General features: G+C 45.8%; 1 protein-coding gene across 7 annotated transcripts in view; it reads right to left on the reverse strand.

Moving 5' to 3' along the window:
• The window catches only part of FBXO15 (F-box protein 15), a 210535-nt gene that overhangs the window by 184338 nt on the left and 6500 nt on the right, over positions 1–19697 (reverse strand). For 4 of the 7 annotated variants that reach the window (XM_089895318.1, XM_089895316.1, XM_089895317.1 and 1 more), the window contains exons 2-8: positions 18459–18569; positions 14326–14430; positions 10583–10825; positions 9807–10016; positions 6273–6399; positions 5014–5096; positions 3903–4045 (exon numbers count right to left, since the gene is read on the reverse strand). In XM_089895318.1, the coding sequence (XP_089751444.1) occupies positions 3903–4045; positions 5014–5096; positions 6273–6399; positions 9807–10016; positions 10583–10825; positions 14326–14430; positions 18459–18569 (1022 nt within the window). The remainder of the gene's footprint in view (positions 1–3902; positions 4046–5013; positions 5097–6272; positions 6400–9806; positions 10017–10582; positions 10826–14325; positions 14431–18458; positions 18570–19697) is intronic. The other 3 variants (XM_089895319.1, XM_089895320.1, XM_089895321.1) reach the window with 3 other exon arrangements.

Here is a 19697-nt window from a genome sequence, read left to right on the forward strand (position 1 = left end):
GTTGCCCAAATGTATTTGATAACATTTCACAATTATTCCTGATTTTTTTCAAAAAATCCAACAAATCCAGGAATAGAAAGAAACTTCCTTAACTTGTAAGAACACATAACAAAAACCTGGAACAAACATATGTAGTGGTAACGTATTTTATTAACTTAATTTCCCATTAAGTTGGTAATACCCTCATAAGAGGGGAATTTGCCAGTGTTCTTCAAAATTACATTTGCATTTACCCTTTGAGCTAACAACCCTATTTCTAAGCAAGTCTCCCAAAGACAAGCTGCCAAAACATGAAGCAATGTGTGAACAAGGCTATTCCTTTTATATTCGCTATTCCACCACCTGTAACAGCAAAGACTGGAAACCACGGAAAAAGACATTAACCAACTACCTACCTATGGATGTTTTAAAAAGAGAGAATGAAAAAGATCTGTATCTCATTCTAAAGACTAATCTCCAGGGCTTCCCTGGTGGCGCAGTGGTTAAGAATCCACCTGCCAATGCAGGGGACACGGGTTCGAGCCCTGGTCTGGGAAGATCCCACATGCCGCGGAGGAGCTAAGCTCGTGCGCCCCAACTACTGAGCCTGCGCTCTAGAGCCCACGAGCCACAACTACTGAACCCTGCACGCCACAACTACTGAAACCCATGTGCCTAGAGCCCGTGCTCCACAACGAGAAGCCACTGCAATGAGAAGCCCGCGCGCCGCAACGAAGAGTAACCCCTGTTCACCACAACTAGAAAAGCCCGCACACAGCAACAAAGACCCAACGCAGCCAAAAATAAATAAATAAATAAACAAACAAACAAACCAACATGCCCATTAAAAAAATAAATAAATAAAGACTAATCTCCAGAATAAATTATTAATTGGGAAAAAGGAAGGAACTTAAAAGGGAGTATAGTATGCCTCATTAAAAAAAAACGGAACAAATATGAATATATTGATATATAGCATTATGTATTCAAAAAGAAACATTTAAAGAACAAACCTTAGCTAATATAAAGGGTTAACTTTGAAGGGAGGAAAGGAAGAGAAGTGAAGGGACAAGAGTAGAAGTAAATGTCTCTGAACTACATTGCTTTGTAACTTCAACTTTGGACCATATAAATGTTGTATGTAATTTTTAAATGTAAAAGTAGGAGCAAAGGAATCCTGAAAAAATAAAAAATCAACTGAAACAAATCACTCTAATTGTATATCAAAGAGATAGCATACCCACAGACAGCAGAATTATTTTAGGTGACTTAACTTTTTCTAACATGACATATCTTAAACACATAAAGAACCACAAGGAAAATCTTAATTAAAATAACATTCAGTAGGTTATTACTAATAATTTCAGTACTGTTTTTGAAATTATTATATATTTTGATGTTGTTCGGCACAAAGACTTTGAGCAGAAGAAAAGAAATATAAGTGTATAATAAAAAAGGTTAATTAAAAACCCCAGGATTTTTAATTTAAATGAATGTATGATTTATTTCTACGTATTATAAAATCTACAAACCTCATAGCTCTGCCTACTGAAAACCCTAAAAGAAATGAAAACCCAAGAGTAATGTGCATCCCCAGGATGCAGATTATGGTCTCTAAATACCATAGTGTAGTGGGAACGAAAAGGAACCAGAGCTCCTAGGGAAAACGGCCAACTCCAGGTCTGGGTAGGAAACAGACAAAATGAGCCTGAGGTATCTTGTCCTGTTAGAACACAAGCAAGTTACCAAAGATGACCACACTCATATCAAAAGAACAGGAGATGAGATGAGATGACAGCACAATTTGAACATCACGGTAACAGTAAAAATAATAATGACTTCAAGTGGACTAAAAAACATAACCTCTGTTTTTTTAATCCATGAATTCATAATACCTCCCCCCCAAAAAAACTTGCAAGTTATCTTCAAAGACTATTAGAGCATTAATCACTATGTTGTAAATTAATGAAGAATTAACCATGTACCATGCCTTTCCTATATTAGTTATATTTCGTGGTAATTAAATAGTTGATAATAGAAAACCCTTCTTTATAAAAGAATGCTAATAACAGATGTAGAAGGAATGACAGAATTAGGGGATCATCATTTTATAATCTCTAATAAAATGATGGATATAAGTACCCATCATCTGGTAAACATTCATGGAGAAATTTACAGTAGAAGAAGCAGGCTGAAAAATCCCTGAACCCACTGATCAATCTTAACCTATTTAATATTTAGGCAGATTGCTTGAAAGACGCAACATACCAAAGCTCACACAAGAAGAAATACATAACCTAAATAGCCATACATCTGTAAAAGAAATTGGAACTGTAGTTAAAAACCTTCCCACGAAGCAAGCTCCAGGCCCTGATGGCTTCACAGGTGAATTCCACCAACCACTTAAGAAATACTGCCAGTTGTACCCAAAATCCTCCAAAAAATTCGAGTGTTAGGAATACTTCCCAACTCATTCTATCAGATCAGCAGTGGCCTGAGACCAAAACCACACAAAGACATCACAAAACAATTAGGAGATATAATATCAGAAATAACAAAGATGAAATACTTACTAACAATCTTAAGAAATGTGCAAAATTAGTATGAAGAAAATTCTGATACACTCCTACAAGACATAAAAGTATTTCTGAACAAACTGAAAGACACTCCACATTTATGGGTAGGATAAATCAACGACGAAGATGTCAATCCACCCTAGGTTAATATACACATTTGTCACAGCTCTATCAGAGGTGCCATCAAGCACAGAAAAATCTAGAAATCTTCCCGAGACAAATGCAAAGAGGGCTCAGAGAAGAAAAGAGGCTATGAAAATGGCACAGAAGCCAGCCTGATGTGGATCCCACTGACCAAACTGGGGACTTCACAAAGAACAAACTTAGGTTCACAAAGAATAATGTCTGTAATTGATTATAAATTACTGAGTAAATAAAAACCAAAGAGTCCAAAGTGACACTAAACAAGAAAGACAGAGAGGAGAGAGTGCACTCAAAACCGTTTCCCACCACAGGAGGTGACAATTACATCACTTTCCTAATCTGAAAATTGGTGGTTAAAAGAGAAAAGATGCAAGCGTTTACCCTGCCATTACAGGATCCACCCAGTTGATGAAGGAAAGCTCTTTACAAAAGCTCAGCTAATAAACGTGGACACAATGACATAATTTTAAAACCACCATTTTCTAAACTCAAAAAAACTGATTTGGGCAAGGAGTATTAATGGATGTCAAATCCATTAGCTAAGAGAATTTTGGGAACAGGATATTCAGAAACGAAGTGCATAGTTTCCCCTGTAATATATTCTTACGACAATTGTTAAACTTCAGTCTATGCAAGTCTCTACACCAAACTTCAAGGTCATGGGATACAGAGGAAAGAGAGCAAGAGGAACCAGTCAGAGAAACCAGAGCAGGGCACACTGCATTCCCTCTTTTCCTCCTCTTGACTGGTGTCCCTTCCCTCCTCTGTCCGCCCCAGTCTGTGTCTCGGCTTCCATAAGCGTGATAAACACGGTGCAGGACAGAGGGCTCGCTGCCTTTACTCTCATCCTGGACGGGCTCGACACTGGCCCTGCTGGCAAATCGACCAAATCCTCTGAGAAAGAAGAGAAGAAGTTGGGGTGGGAGAGGGGGGATGCGGTAGGGCAAAGCAGTAAGTGCCAGGAGAAAGGCTGAGCAGAGAATATTCCAGGAGGCAGAGCAGGGGTGACGGTGATGACGGAGACAGAGCCAGCAGCTGAGGAACTGCACAAGTCCTAGTGATCAGGGTCTGGGAGGACGGAGGGCCAGGACACGGTTAAGCGGCCAGCCAGGGGGCAATTCTTAACTCAGATATAAAACGTGGTCCCCTCGCCTCTCCAGCCTTGGAATTCCACTCTGAAACAAAAGACGCAATGAGTTTTACCTTTGCTGGTGGAGAGGTTGCGAAATGTGCCACACAGGCAGAAAACTCCCCCGCTGTGCATATCAACATGGAGTTGGTAGCCACTCAGTCCACACTCCGGGCTGTCATCCGAAAGGGGGGTATGAGGAGGCAGCTCGTAGGGGCTAAAAAGTAAAACAAAATGTACCTGTCAACACCAGAGGTAAAATGCTTGAATTGGAAATACTCTAAAAAATTAACACCCCTTCAAAGCACCAGCTCTCATCAACCCTCTACAGATTCCCAATCACGTTCAGTACCACAGACGCAGAAGCATGGCCCCCCGTTCCTTCTACCAACTTCCATATAAACGGGCAGAAGCGTGTGTTCCCTGCGCATCTCCAGACCGCCATGACAGAACATGGTTCTGAAATCCACCCAGGGCAGCAGCTCCGCTCTGCTCCACAGTGGTCTCGGCATCCAGGGGGCTGAATGCGCAGCAGGAAAATGCACCCAACAACAGACCTACAGCTCAGGGACTCCCCTGGAAGAAGACCCAAAGCCACAATGAACGAGCTTTCATTCAGTAAGAAACGCATTACTACATAACGTAACAAACTCAGAAGCACTGGGGAGCATTTCACATTAAAACAACAACAAAAAAAAAAAAGGCATATGGGAGTCTCAGCCCCAGGGGAAGGGTGAGAGGAGCAGTGAGCCGGAAAGCATGTCCCCCACCTGATGGCCCGAAGTCCATTAACAGACACGCTGTCCCAACCAAGCAAAAACACATCTGCAGGTCAGGCCAAGTGGGCCACAGGTCTGCCTGCCTTTCAAGACATGAAAATGCAAACTACTGCAGAGAACCTGCAGCACCCCAGTGCACTAGCATCTGGCAGTAATGAAGATTCCCTGCCCTATAAATCATACTCCACAAGGTGTGTCACCCTGAACCCAAACAAATATAGCAAACAGCTACTGACGGATAATCCAATGTTTTTAGCAACAGCTACATAATTTTGTCTGTTGGCTTCTGTCTACTGATTAAAGACAGGATGTCTTTGTAGCTGTTCTCAGGATATTAAGATGGTATCAACTCCGGATCCTTTATGCTGACTGTACAAAATTTAATACACCACATACGAATACATACATAGCAGCCGAGCCTAACGTGCTCCTCTCCACAAGGTGATGGAAATGAAGATTTGCCATAACAAAAGCCAGTTCTTCCTCCCTCTGAAAAAGAATACATTTTTCAACTGAAATATTTTAATTTTTCATAAGGTCATTGTGAAGATCGCAGCACATTCATCTTACAGATAGATGTGGTTTCTTACAATCTAAGATTCCTGCAGTGCCAATGCATTATCACTGTTTAATAAGACTTATCTGTCACATTGATAGCAGGACCACAATGCACCCAAATACACAGAGCATGCGGTACCGAAAGGATTAACACCCTAGTATTTATGAAACATCAAAGTGCTGTCTGACATATGATGCCTGTGGAAATATATTTTGTCAGTTCCAGGTTGCTTCAAAGTCTTCTCAAAGATAAAGAGAAGGCTGGTAAGAACTTCACAAGGTTAACCCCACACACACTCAGCAGCCGTGGCAGGACCTGTCTGACGTGGCAAACCCAGCGGGAGGGATTAGACGCCAAGTCCACTCATCAGCCGGTCGGGCAGCAGGAGACAGGACAGGACGGCACAGGAGCCGACCCCCGTTTCTCCCCGGGCACAGCTGCCCTGCCGGCGGAAGGTGACCCAGACGGCAGCCTGAAGCTGCCCTTCTCCAGTGGCCGATGGGACGATCGGGTCAACCAGAGTTCTGGCTTCCGCTCGGCCAACCCGGATGGACCAACTCAAGAGCCCAGAGCGAGCCAAGTGCTGCCTGGCCCCCAGTCACCTTGTACAGAGGGACTGAGGGAGAAGACGACCCGACGGCAAGAGCGGGACGAGGGAAGAAATGGTCCGGAGGCTGGCGTGGGGACCTGGGTTCTGCCTGGCCGTCGTGTACAGATGTGAGTGCTATCCCCAGAGTCAACTTGGGAGCTGCCATCCTTACATGGCTCCAGGCGAGATGCATCTGAGGGCCCCAGGTTAAACGCACAGGAGACACTCTGGCAGAGGAAGGGCCTGAAAGGAGCAGAAGGATGGAAAGTGGACCGGCTGGAGGAGGAAGGGGAAAGTCCCAGGATGTTAAAGGGGTAACGTGAACCAAAGCGCCCGGGCGGGAAGGGCTTGTGTGTCTCAGGTGAGGGTAGAAAGGCAGACCCGCCGCGAAGGCGCAAGGGCCAGGCAGCGGGGAACATGAGGTCCGTAGGAGGGTGCAGTCGCTGAACATCTAAAGGACTTAACCCTTGACCCCATGCACGACGGAGCAAACGTGGCAGGTACAGACTGGGCTTACCTTCCAGAGCCCCACCACGAGGCCCGGGTGCAGGCAGAAGATCCGGATCAGCCTATCACAGCCAAGCATGGTGGACTCGGTTAAGTGACTCAGGTTGTACTTTGCAATTAAAGAATGCCACCGAGGTCTTTGAACATCATGCCAAAGAAAGGAGAGAGAAAAATGAGCTCTGGCTTCCCCCGTGTTGTCGATTCTCTTTGGCACATCTAAAAAGACTATTAAGAACATGCCAATCATGCACACATTGCTAATAAGGAGAAACAACTTGTATAAATAAAAGGCAAAATGGGTAAGTCCAAATTTCTTACCGTCTATCTTATTCTCCCCACCCCCGCTCTTACTGTCAACTCTACGGCCCCGTCAGCAGTGAGCTGAAGAATCACACAGGTGAGGGAGAGGAAGAACTGTCTTCTATCCTCTTCCCCTCAAAACCCAGCACAACGCTACAATCAGCAATAGATTCTCAGTATGGGATGCATAAGCAAAGATGAAATCCCTTAAATGACAAAAAAGTAGGGGGTCTAGTAGGCTGCCTGAAAGCAGGTTAACCTTTTAAAGTTATTATCAAGAATAGCTCAGAGAGGGCTTCCCTGGTGGCGCAGTGGTTGAGAGCCCGCCTGCCGATGCAGGGGACACGGGTTCGTGCCCCGGTCCGGGAAGATCCCACATGCCGCGGAGCGGCTGGGCCCGTGAGCCATGGCCGCTGAGCCTGCGCGTCCGGAGCCTGTGCTCCGCCAACGGGAGAGGCCACAACAGCAAGAGGCCCGCGTACCGCAAAAAAAAAAAAAAAAAAGAATAGCTCAGAGATAGTGAAAACTGTAACGTCGGAAAATAAATTTAAACCAAAATCATGAGTGTTTTCATGAAGGAGATACAGCATGAACTGGATATTAGAATTAGTGTCTAAGAGTAAGTAACTCAAATGTGTAAGAAAACACAACTCAGCTCTACTGTTCATCATGACACATAAAATCAACAGAATGAAGCATTCTATTTGCTCTATCATGGTAGGCAGAGATGTCTGTCATTCCCAGAGGCAATTCTGGAAACCCTGAGGGAGAGGCAATCTCAGTGGTCAATTAACACAGCTCAGCACCAGAGGAAAGTCTCCAAGGAGCTGGGGCCAAGGGTGCGCCTCCAGCACCTAAGACACACGCCAGCAGGTGACAGGTATTCAACTGTTCGTTAAGCAGAAGTTCAAAGCCAAGGCATTCCGCCATGCACTGTCTCAAAGCAGAGGGGGCTGTAAGCGTGGAAACCAGATGCCTGGCTGCCAGACCATCCTGGCCCCTCACTCAGAGAGCTTCTCGCGCTGAGAACTACACTGGTCAGGGAGAGGCGTTCGGTGAGCGTGCGCGTGAGGGAGAACCTAAAAATATGCTCAGCACGGGAGAGCAGACTCAGGGGGAAGCTGAACGCCAGGCTGGGAACCGGAGCTGAAACCTTAGCTCCAGCCCTACAGACTGCCTCAGCGTGACCTTCACCTGTGTCCAGGGAGACGGCCCCACCTTCGAGGGAGGGAAATGAAATGAGAGAACCTCCCCAGAGCGCACGCCGCAGCCACTGCTGTGACATCATCAGTGTGGCCACGAGGCGCCGGGGCTGGGAGAACACCCCTCAATGTGCCCGAAGCCCGCACCCTCAGACGCAAGGCTCCAGACCAGCTGGACAGACTCCACAGAGAACATGCTGGTCTCCCTTTGCCTTGGCCTCACAGGTTCGTCCTGGTGCAGAAACTAAGGCTGACATCTACCCCACGTTTCTCAGAAGTTCGGGACGCAGGGCGTCACCTGCAGAATGGAAAACGCTGGCCACAGTGACAGCGTAAAGTGTCCGACTGGGAAGGCACATATGACAGGGACACACAAACTGCAAATTACATAGATAAGGCTTTCACTGTTTTAAAAAAAAAAAAGTCTCACGGAGGAAACAAGAAAGACCCAAATCAGAATCAGTGAGTCTCTCCTCTGCTGTCGCACAGACGCGCACAACGACTTGTCTCCGCACGATGAAAGCATTTGCTCACAAACTTGCGATCAAAGTGCCAATCAAAAGAGACTGCTGAAAAACACTTGCAGGGTTTGTTCACCACTGTTTATCAAGTGCGGTCTGAAGTCCACTGAGTTTTAATGTATATAAATTAAATAAAATGAATTTTCCCAATGAATTTTGGCATTTCTGTCACTGTGCAGTATCTAGTATTCCTGACCTGGATGACAATTTCAGGAACACAGTATCTTTAACTGAGCTTTACAATTCAACACTATCCATTTATGAACTTTCATGATCATTTAATTGATGTCAACAATTCTGTCCTAATCCCTGTAAACAATATCTCATGATATCAAATAACATAGTGTTCAAACTAGTACAGAGGTTGCAGACTCATTCTCCAAATATAATTTCATGGTGCATAAAACCTAAAGACCGCATTAGAAAAATTCTGGGGTCCGTCATGATACCATATAGAATTTCAGAGATTTATGCAAATAAAGGTATCATTCAAATGTGCCTGTACGCAGGGGAACCAGGAAAGAAGGTGGTTCTTCTGTGGAGATGCAGACCCTAAAGCGAGATCTCAACACCTTCCATGGCAAGGGCTGGGAGAGAAGCCCGCAGTGGGGCTGCAGCTCACAAGGCGGTAAGAACAACGCCCGCAGATGCCCTGCAAGGTCACAGGGGCCTGAAAGAGGGAAGGAGGCGGCCGGGGGCAGGAAACCAACACTGGAGAAGGAGAAGGCAGTTACCTTCGCGTTTCCATACATTTTATGTCAGGAGGTCAGGGTGCTATGTGTGCCACAGTCCAGCTTTTGGAAGAAAACGACTAGTGGTGAGAAAAGTGAGCATGAGAGAGTTCCTGGGAAAAGCAAAAGCCTGATAATGAGTAGGGACCCAGGGCAAAGCCATCTCATGACAGAATAATACTAAGTACTCAGTAAGCGTCAGCAATACGACACACACGCATCTGATTTATGCATTTGATGATGAAATGTTTCGCTCTTCTTCACAGCAGCCACGCATGCTGAACCCTACATCACAACCGTCATCACCCCATTTTACAGACGAGAAAAGAGAGGCACAGAAAAGTCACCTGCACAAGACTGCAAATCTAGCCAAGTTCAACACAGAAGTACATAAAAAAAAATTAATGACTTTATGATCTAGTGTTTAAACTATGATTACTGTATCCCTTACTAAAGAAGGAAAATATAATAGTTTTATGTATCTTTGTGTTAACATGGTTAAAACTAAGAACTTCCAAAGGCCGGCCATCTGTCATCCAGGAAATTATTATGAGAATATCATTCCCTAAGTTATAGATAACCAAGGTATGAGGAGCCTAAGCTCAGGCTTAGTCATCAGTGCGAGAAACCCCTGCTTTTCCTATATGATAGTGATCCAGAATGAAAGGAAGGCTGTAAGATGCGATCAAGTTAAAATACACCACTGGTATTTTTTAATGACAAAAGGAAGGCCAACTGGCACTTACATATACGATGTCCTCACCCAGAGGTTCTGCTGATTCGTACTTACCCGTTTTTCATGGGGGTTTGAGACCGGTTCAGAAACACTGGCGTCACCCCACACAAATCTAAGGTCGACAGTGTGACAAGACGTGGCCAGTCTTTGCCATACCACATGGCCGTGACTGATGAATCATTGAAGGAAAGATCAACGTGCTCCAGGATGTGTTCTTTTCCACTATTTTCTTTCAATATAATTACCCAACCTAAACCAGATATTCTGAAGAAAGAAAAGCAAACAAAAATGTCTGCCTAGCAGCAAAAAAAACACAAAAAACAAAAGAACTGCAGTCTATCACATGTCAACTCTAAAGCACCTGGTACCCTAAAAGCCAAAGCCAAAGTTCCTAGAACACGCTCGACATAAATTTTCAAGTCACAACAGTTCTCTCTTAGGACTTATCTCCTCACCTAACAAACACTCACGGAACAGCTGCTCTGTTCCAGGAACTGGTGATACATAGATAAAGAACACAAAGGGCTCTGCCCATAGAGGGATGCCTTGAATGAATCTCCTGCTTTACTACAGCTGACGACCAGGCTGCTTCTGCTTTTCATAAAACCTCTGAACCAAATATATGAATAGGAAAATACTATGTATTTTATAGATACACAAAAGCACAAAATATCCAACAGTCCCTCACAATACAAACCACACATCGGTCCCATATACACAATACTTGGAACTTACACCACCCTTCTTCTTTAAGGTGATGGTGCATCTCAGTGTTTAACGGCCCTCTCATGACCACCACACGCCCACCCCAAGAAGCCACGCCTGCCTACCTGAGGGCCTCTTTGGTCTTAACTGGGAGGCCTGTGTAAGGGTGGAGAGGTTTGAGAACCCGAGCTAGAGCTGCTTTTACAGACGCTATTTGTTTTGTAATATATTCTTTCTTCCAATATCCAGCTTCTTTATCCCCAACTGACAGTGAGTTCATAGACACGGCTGTCTTCTCTACTGAATTAACTTTCCAATTAGATTGTTTAGGTGAAAAGGCAGCTGAGTAGATTCTGATCCAAATAAAGCTGGGGGAAGAGAGGAAATATGTTAACTGTCTAAGAGACACTGTAACGCACTTGTAACTGGAATATATTAAATTAGAGACATGCGATCATTTTTAAATAGTCTATTTCCATGAACAAGTCAAGCTGAACACTTACAGTTGTTCATACGTTAAACTGAACTGTAGTGTGAGGTAAGCGTCTTAGATTCACCAACCCTAAAACACATGCTAACAGGAAAAGCTTGTTTCCCGGGGCTGAGTTACAGTGAGTGAGCTCACATTTTTATCTGGTACCATCCCTAATAAGAACTGCTGTCTTACACCAATAATTGAAGAGAAGATCAATTACAGAAAAAAGCAGGAAGTGTATACAATATGATTCCCTATCTTAAATGCATAAATGTTTTTGAACAGAGCAGAAAGGAGTTTTAGATAGATAGACAGACACAGATATATACACACACAGAGACATGCCAACAGTAACTGACATGTTTGTAATTGTATGTTCTTTTTCCTTTCTATATTTTAATTTTTCAACAATGAACATGGACTGCTTGCACCAAGAGGAAAGAAATAAAGATGATTAATGACAACCAACAGTGACAGTTCACGTTTCTGAGCACCAGGTGTTGAGCGCTGCTTCAGCACTTCGTACGCATTAACTCACTTCATCCCCCCAGCAAACCCATGAAGCTGCAACTACTACTGTCCCCACTGAACCGACGATGTGACTGAGGCCCAGATGCAAAGTGCCCTGGGCCAGATCTGTACGTAAGTGACAGAACTGCCACTGAATCCACGCAGCCTCAACCCCTGAATGTCACTGCCGCTTCAACAGCGCAAAGAAATGGGTTCAAACAACTGTATCCACATTCAGAGAGCCAATCAGCCACAACGCTGGAATTCGACTCCACACCCTTGGTTGGTTACAGTAACCATCCTAACACTCCTGTGATGAACCATTTTCACACACATTATCTCACTTAATTCACAGTCAGGGGAGCCTCAAGAGAATGAAAACGTCTTACGGAATTAAAATATTACATATATTGTTCCCCTTGATTATTTATAAAACACAAAGTTCAGGTTTAGGATGCTTTTGACAGTCCCCAAACCCAAATACATTCATTTCTTGATCACAAAATGCTCCACCTTGTTAAAAAGCTAAAGCAGACCTAAGGACAAGAGCATATTTGTCTAATCTATCAGTCAAGCACAGAAAAACTTCCATCAGGTTGTTCAGGACATAGGGCCAATTTAATGTTTTGATAAACAGTGTTTCCCAGAGGGCTGGAAAATAACCCCCCACGTGATGATCCAGATCCACCCCGATTGTAGGCCTTCCTGTTACCCCACGCAGAGACTGGTGCTCAGGCCAAGGGCTGCCCTACGCAGGGTAGGGAGGCAGCACCACAGAAATGGCAGGGCGCCAGGGAGCCCCCACCCTTGCAGCGGGTCTCCAGAAAGTCAGCAGGGTAATCGGCTACAGCAGGGCTCCTGTCCTCTCCTCAGACAATGCTTAGAAAGTACCACTAACTTTCCAGAAACATTCATCATTTACCTATCCAGTTGTTAATACATCCTTTTATGATGTCTGGCTATGAAAGCACACTCTTAAAAATACAATTCAGGGACTTCCCTGGTGGTGCAGTGGTTAAGAATCTGCTTGCCAATGCAGGGGACATGGGTTTGAGCCCTGGTCTGGGAATCCCACAGGCCACAGAGCAACTAAACCCGTGTGCCACGACTACTGAGCCTGCGCTCTAGAGCCTGTGCTCCGCAACAGGAGAAGCCACCACAATAAGAAGCCCACGCACAGCAACGAAGAGTAGCCCCGGCTCTCCACAGCTAGAGAAAGCCCACGTGCAGCAATGAAGACTGAACACAGCCAAAAATAAATAAAATTTTAAGAAAATACAATTCAACTGACACAATTAAGATTCTCCTCCAAAAAAGGAAACAAACCTTATGAAGGCTAACTTCCTAAGAAGTTCAGCTTTTTAGAGGACAGCTACTTCCAAGAAAGTGGGATGGGCAAGTATGCAAAGACTCTCACTAGAGCTGAGCCCACGAATGCACTGAGAGGTCCGGTGCCTGCCCTGTGTGGGTCTTGGATAGAGGCGATAGAGACTAAGAAACTTATAATTTATTAGTTTATCTAATTAGTCTGAGTTCTATCCTTGAGTAAGGTAAGAACCTGCAAAAAAGCTACAGTTTTCAACATTTAGTTGACCCCTTCCTTGAAAAATGCCTCACTGCACTTTGCTTTAGCGAATGTCTTCATCTCTTACTAAGGGTTTTTAAGAAAGAGACACACAAAACTTGCCCTACATTCATTCTAGAACTATTTCAGGAATTGACACTGCGTGTATACTGACACAGACATGTATTCTCTAATACAGGAAATGTCTTTTTAAATTAAGAGATAAGAAAACCGCCCTGCCCAACCAGAGAATAATACGTGTCCCCTTCTTATTATGAGAACTTGGCTGTTCATTAGTACAACCTGCAGAAATTTTAAACAGATTCTAGAACACAGAGTTAAAATCTGCAGAAATGTACATACCGGGGATCCAAATATTTTTTTGAACTCTCCCAGCTTTTCTAAGGCAGCCACTCCATGGACCGGCATCTGAGAACCACTGTACAGGTGTTTCCTGCTCACTGCGTTCCAACATTCAACAATATCACAGCCCTCCATCTGTTACTCTCCGTTTCCTCACCCTATTAAACCACCAGTGAAATCTGCATTCCCCCTTATCTTGCTCTTTTCCCTGGTTGATACAGGGGTTCCATGTGGGATCAGTATCTGTCTGATCTTTTGATGTTCAAGGACAGAGGGACCTCAAAGCCAAGACACCACAAACCTCACCAGAAGTTTGCAGGATTCCACTGTCTCGCTCCCAAGATAAACTTCTGAGCTGCAGACAAAGATCACAGCGACAAAACAAAAGAAGGGGTTTCATCCCTCTTTTCATAGATCTCCGCTAGCCCAGGGACGCTCCACTGGCCTCCTGCTTCCAGGGCAAAGGCTCCCTGAGCGCATGTTCTCTCCTATCCCGCCCGCTTTACGCTTCCCCACCAAGCAAGTTCCATGGCTGGCCAGTTTCGGTTCTCCCCACACATACCTAAGGAAGCCCCTTCCTTGTCTTTCTTTAGGGTCTGCTCTGCAACGCCCAGGCTGGGGTTAGGCAGGGGCAGGCTCCACATTGCTGCTGCAGACTGTGTGGGTACGTCTGCCTGCCTCGGGGACAGCAAGCCCTCCCGGACAGCAGACCAAAAGCCACTTTCTCCAACAGTTACACCAGCAACAAGCTTCACCTTTTTCAGTTCATGCAAAGAGATGCAGAGAAATGCAAGCCTTTGAAAATATCACACATCAGACATATTTCTACTCATGTATAAAACTACTCTCGAAATTCTTTTAAATTCTAAAATATGGTTAAAAAGCTCCTACTAGTTTTCACGACTTCCATCAAAACACTATCAAACACGACAGAGAGATTTGGTTTTTCTCCTTACTTGTCATTGGCCAGGTGATAAAAGCGCCTGTTCACACATCCGGCGCACAGCAGGGCCACCGCATCCAAGTAGGACAACATCTTCAGCAGGATTTCTGAAGGCAAACTGAGAGAGGGAGGAATCAGAGAAGAATCCAGAAAACAACTGGCCGTGCATCTCCAAATGGAAGGCAACAAACAGACGCTTCCTGTACAAGAGGCACACTGCACCCTCACCTTCAATCGTTTCTCGATTGATACGCTCTGCTTGTTACAATTCTCATGACTTAAACCAACGCAGAGACCCAAGGGTACAAACAGCTAATTTCCTTGGTATCTTTAATCAGGTTTTCACACTGAAAATGGAAATGAAAGACAGAGGACGCACTCGTGGCTACAGGCAGACCTCAGATATTACTGCAGGTGGGTTTGGTTCTAGACCCACCACAATAAAGCGAGTCACAGGAATTTTTTGATTTCCTGGTGCATATAAGAGTTATGCTTACACCATACTATAGTCTACTAAGTGTGCATAGCATTATGCCTAAGAAAACGAGGTACACACTTTATTAAAAAAATACTTCATTGCTAAAAAATGCTAACCATCACCTGAGTTTTCAGTGAATCGTAGCAGTAACATCAAAGATCACTGATCACAGATTGCCGTAATATAGTGATAATAAAAAAAGTTGGAAATATTGTGAGAATTACCAAAATGTGGCACAGAGACAAGAGGTGAGCACATGCTGTCAGAAACTGGTGCTGACAGACATGCTGACACAGGGTGGCCACAAACCAGCTGGTAAAAAACGTAGTATCTGCAGAGCACGATCAAGTGAAGCGCAGCGAAACGAGGTCGGCCCATATTAATAAGAAAAACACAACCACCCCCGCTTCCAAAACATACGAGCGGAACAGGATACGTCAACTTGTTCTCCCCCAGCCCGGGCGACACCCCTGCACCCTCCTCCCGCAAGACCTCACCCCTGTGATGCTTCCTCTGGGGCTTCAAGGAGACGCCAGGCCCCGGAAAGTTCTCTGAAGTGTCCTTTTCATTTCATTCATCTGCCTAAATAAATAGGATGTTGAGATGCATCCTTAATCTCCCATCTATGTCTATGATCTTAGAATTTTACAAAAAACTGTAAGAATCTGAAACGCCTAGAAAGCATGACTGGTGTTAGAAGTCAGGAATGGGCACTTTTGAACCTCAGGCGAAAGGAAAAATGAAAAAGCAGCTACAGGAGATTGTACTCGGTGGTGGAGGGGACGGGAGAGAGAAAGGGACAGAGGAAGGTGAGGGGCAGGACAGTCAAAGAAAACCTCCCCGAGAAAATGTAACTTGTGCATGCTCGTTCTCAGGGTGTGGGAATTCACGGTCCACACTGAGGATCCTCTGCAATCCCCACTCACGCTGTCCTTGCTCCCTGTTCCCACAGAGAAAGCCCAAGCCCTGCAGAGCCGCGTGCGGACCCACGCTCAGGTGCCCAGGCCCATGTGTGTCCAGGGACCCAGCCCTTCCAGCCCTGCCTCCCCTCCGGCCGCTGCTCTTCCCCAACATCCATATCAGCCTCCGAAAACCCTCCCCGGAAAGTGCACCGAGACAGTGCTCTCCTCGTCCCCCATCTCCTCTCGCTGCCAAGCTTCTGTCCACCCCTGCTGCCTCCACCACCCTGCCTCCCACTTCCTTTTGGCTTTCTACATTCGGTGTGAAATATACAAACACTACATGCGAAATAAAGGCAGCCCATTGCCCGCCACTGGCCTGGAACAGCTGCAGAGGCGGCCCCGCACCCAGCACCACTGAACAAGCCACCCCTGTTCTAGCAGCCAGCCCCTCTCCCGGGTCACACGCCACCCCCCTCCCTTTCTGGGACCTCGCTGGTCTTTCCTGCTCCCCGGTGGTTCAAAACGTCCCGGGCCCTCTGAGCTCAGCCCTGAGGCCCCTCCACTGCCACCTCCACACTCTCCCCGGCGCCACCGGCATCCTCGCTGCCTGTGTCCAGTGCCCAGCTGTCACTCTGCCTCCCACCCCCAGCACTCTCCAACCCCACAGGCAGCACCTCCGCAGACACACCGCTCAAGCCAACAGTCTGGGATTCCCGTCTCAGGTCTGTTTCCCCAAACACCCACGTCTGGTTCATAAACGAGTCATGTCACTTATGCCCCAAATGTACCTCAACTTGGCCAGTGTCTCTCCATCTCCCCTCCTCCTAGACAAGGGAGACAGGTAAACAAGTAAACAAGGTAATGTGAGAAATCAAATGGCATCACACCTCCGTGCTTAAAATCCCATATCATGGACTTCCCTGGTGGTGCGGTGGTTAAGAAGCCACCTGCCAGTGCAGGGGACACGGGATCGAGCCCTGGCCCGGGAAGATCCCGGATCCCACATGCCGTGGAGCAACTAAGCCCATGAGCCATGACTACTGAGCCTGCGCTCCAGAGCCCTCGAGACGCAACTACTGAGCCCGAGCACCACAACTACTTGAGCCCACGTGCCTAGAGCCTGTGCTCTGCAACAAGAGAAGCCACCACAATGAGAAGCCCGTGCACCTCAACAAAGAGTAGCCCCTGCTCGCCACAACTAGAGAAAGCCCGCGCACAGCAACGAAGACCCAACGCAGCCAAAGATAAAATAAATAAAAGAATAAATTTATTTAAAAAATCCCACACTGTGAATAAGGTCCAGACTCCTCCCCATGGCCTCTGGGCCCCTCCCCCTTGCCCACCGCCCCTGCTCCTGCAGCAGGTCCAGGCCCCCTCTCTGCCCACCTGGCTTCCCCTCTAGATGCTCTTCTCCAAGCCCTTTCATCTCAGTTTTCAGTTCTCAGCTTAAATGTCAGCTCCTCAGCAAAGTCTTTCCTGACCATCCTAGCCCACTAATCTGGATTATGGAGTCCATTTGTTTTCTTGATAGCACGTACCCCAATTTATAATCCATTCCTTGTTTTAATCTGTGTTCCCCCCACAAGACCGTAAGCCTCATGAGAACACATGTGAGCGGCTCGCCACCTGCATTCTCCTCCAAGCATAGCATCTGGTACAGAGAAGGTCCTCGGATATTCATTAGAGGAACCAGCTGGATGCGTACCTGTCCTACTTCTCCTATCAGGTTATCAAATGACAGATTCTATTCCCAGAGTATACAAAGTTTAAATCAATGTCCTTAATTAAATCTTTCTTTTTTGTCCTTTTCTTTCTTTACAAAATCATAGCGAAAGTATGTACACTGTTACCTGAGCTAGTTATGACATGGTATTAAAAGCCCAAAACTTGAAGTCAGGCAATTTACGTTGGAAATGCGTAGACCAGGTGCACCCCCCGCCTTGCGCTGTAAGACGCTACAGCAGCGCCAAGCTTCCAGGACTTCACACAACACTGAGCATACAGCTGGTGCTCCAGAAACATCAGTACAGTACGAATCCACAAGCATTTCAGCATCAATCTCAAATAATAAATTTTTTAAAAAGTTTCTACAGATCTTGCTGCTGAGGGTCACAGTACAGAACCTGCCGTGGCAAAAGAGGCTCCCAAAATCCTGAAAGCTAATAAAGTCAGAGATCTTGTAAGCTTTCAGAAGAACACACTTTAATCTTCTTTCTCCTTTTTCAAGGGTCTTTATCAAATGGGAAGTGAATAATTCTGAAGAACCTTTTATAAAAAGGAAAACTAAATTTACTTGTCACTTTTAGAAGTTTAGCTTCATGAAACTAGTCTAATAATGACAGGCTGATGACTCATAACCATCCTCTCCGTGTTGTGCATTCTTCCGACACAGTTCTATTCTTAGAGAGCTCAAAAGAGCAACCCGATGGGCTTCCCTGGTGGCGCAGTGGTTGAGAGTCTGCCTGCCAATGCAGGGGACACGGGTTCGAGCCCTGGTCTGGGAAGATCCCACATGCTGCGGAGCAACTAGCCCCGTGAGCCACAATTACTGAGCCTGCGCGTCTGGAGCCTGTGCTCCACAACAAGAGAGGCCGCAATAGTGAGAGGCCCGCGTACCGCGATGAAGAGTGGCCCCCGCTTGCTGCAACTAGAGAAAGCCCTGGCACAAAAACGAAGACCCAAATCAGCCATAAATAAAAAATAAAATAAAAAGAGCAACCCGGTATATGCAGCCCCCCAGAGCAGCAGACCACCTCTGCTCCTTACCCGTCCAGAGACACAGAGCAGCCGGTGCAGGATTTCCCACAGAGCTCATCCAGCCGGGCCCGGTGACCCAGAGCGGCACAGCCCGCGACCAGCCTGACACCTCGCCCAGTTCTGAAAACAAACATGGAAAATACAAAGTATAAAGGCGCCTGTCCATTCCCCTCTACAAAACATAAAGGATTCATAAACTCCAAAGACTACTCACTATGAAACTTCATCTACAACAAGGGAGGGAGGGAGGGAGGGAGGGAGGGCAGCAGAGAGGATGGTGAGACGTTCAGTGTCCTGAGTAAACCTGAAAACTGGACTCACTCTGACTGACGTGTCCTATTATAGGCTGTCAGCATATCAAAGAGCTGCTGTAAAGTGTACTGCATGGAAATAAAAAGGGAATAGATAAAATGCATCAGCTGTCCAGTTCCAATAACACAACAGAAACCTAATAAAGATAACATCCACAGAGTAAAAAAATGTAAATTTGTGAACCAGAGCTGCCACCACAGTCTCCGAGTTTGCCGACCTTTGAGGAATAACGGCTGGTTCCAGCTCTGGCAGTCACAGCCACAGGAGGACCAAACACTCATCCTCAAACTCGCTTACCCTTTGCATCTCACATTCAATGGAACACGTTTTAATTGGCATTCTTTTTATTTTAGTGGTAAATAATAAATGTAAAATAATAGTGAATCTTATAGTCAATGGCTTTTAAGACTTAATGAGATCTAACATTTTATGCAGTTAGTCCTTTTCAGAACCTCCCAAAATAAATTTTTATTAAAATCAGTCCTCAAGACCTGCAGTACTCAACAGCAGCTGGGCAGGGATCTGAAATGCCCAGAAAGTCACCAAGCTCAGTTTCCCACTTCTAGGCAGCAGTGCACAGAGAGCGCTCCTGGTGGGCACACGACTTCTCCTGGGAAGATCTGGAAGCTTCCTTTTTACCCCCTCCCCAATACACACACCGATAACTGCCCCACCTCCCGGCCAGCATGCTATTTCAGAAATGACTAAAATCTAGAGTGCGTGTACTCTGTATGCTTAGTTCGCCAGCGCCACGGCTCTGAGGATGTCCTTTGTTCATCAAGGGTTTTACCACTCCCCCACCCCACTTTTCCCACCAAGATGACTTCCTGGATATATTTAGACTATCACTCAAAAAGGATATGGGCAATGATTGGGGGCAAAAGGAGGGGGGCCTAAGAACTTGGAAGTAAGGGCAACAGTCTCTCTGGAAGGGGA

Source organism: Delphinapterus leucas, chromosome 14 (assembly GCF_059928025.1).
Source record: "Delphinapterus leucas isolate spDelLeu-1000000601 "Yukka" chromosome 14, BTC_Dleu_Yukka2, whole genome shotgun sequence".
Taxonomy (NCBI): domain Eukaryota; kingdom Metazoa; phylum Chordata; class Mammalia; order Artiodactyla; family Monodontidae; genus Delphinapterus; species Delphinapterus leucas.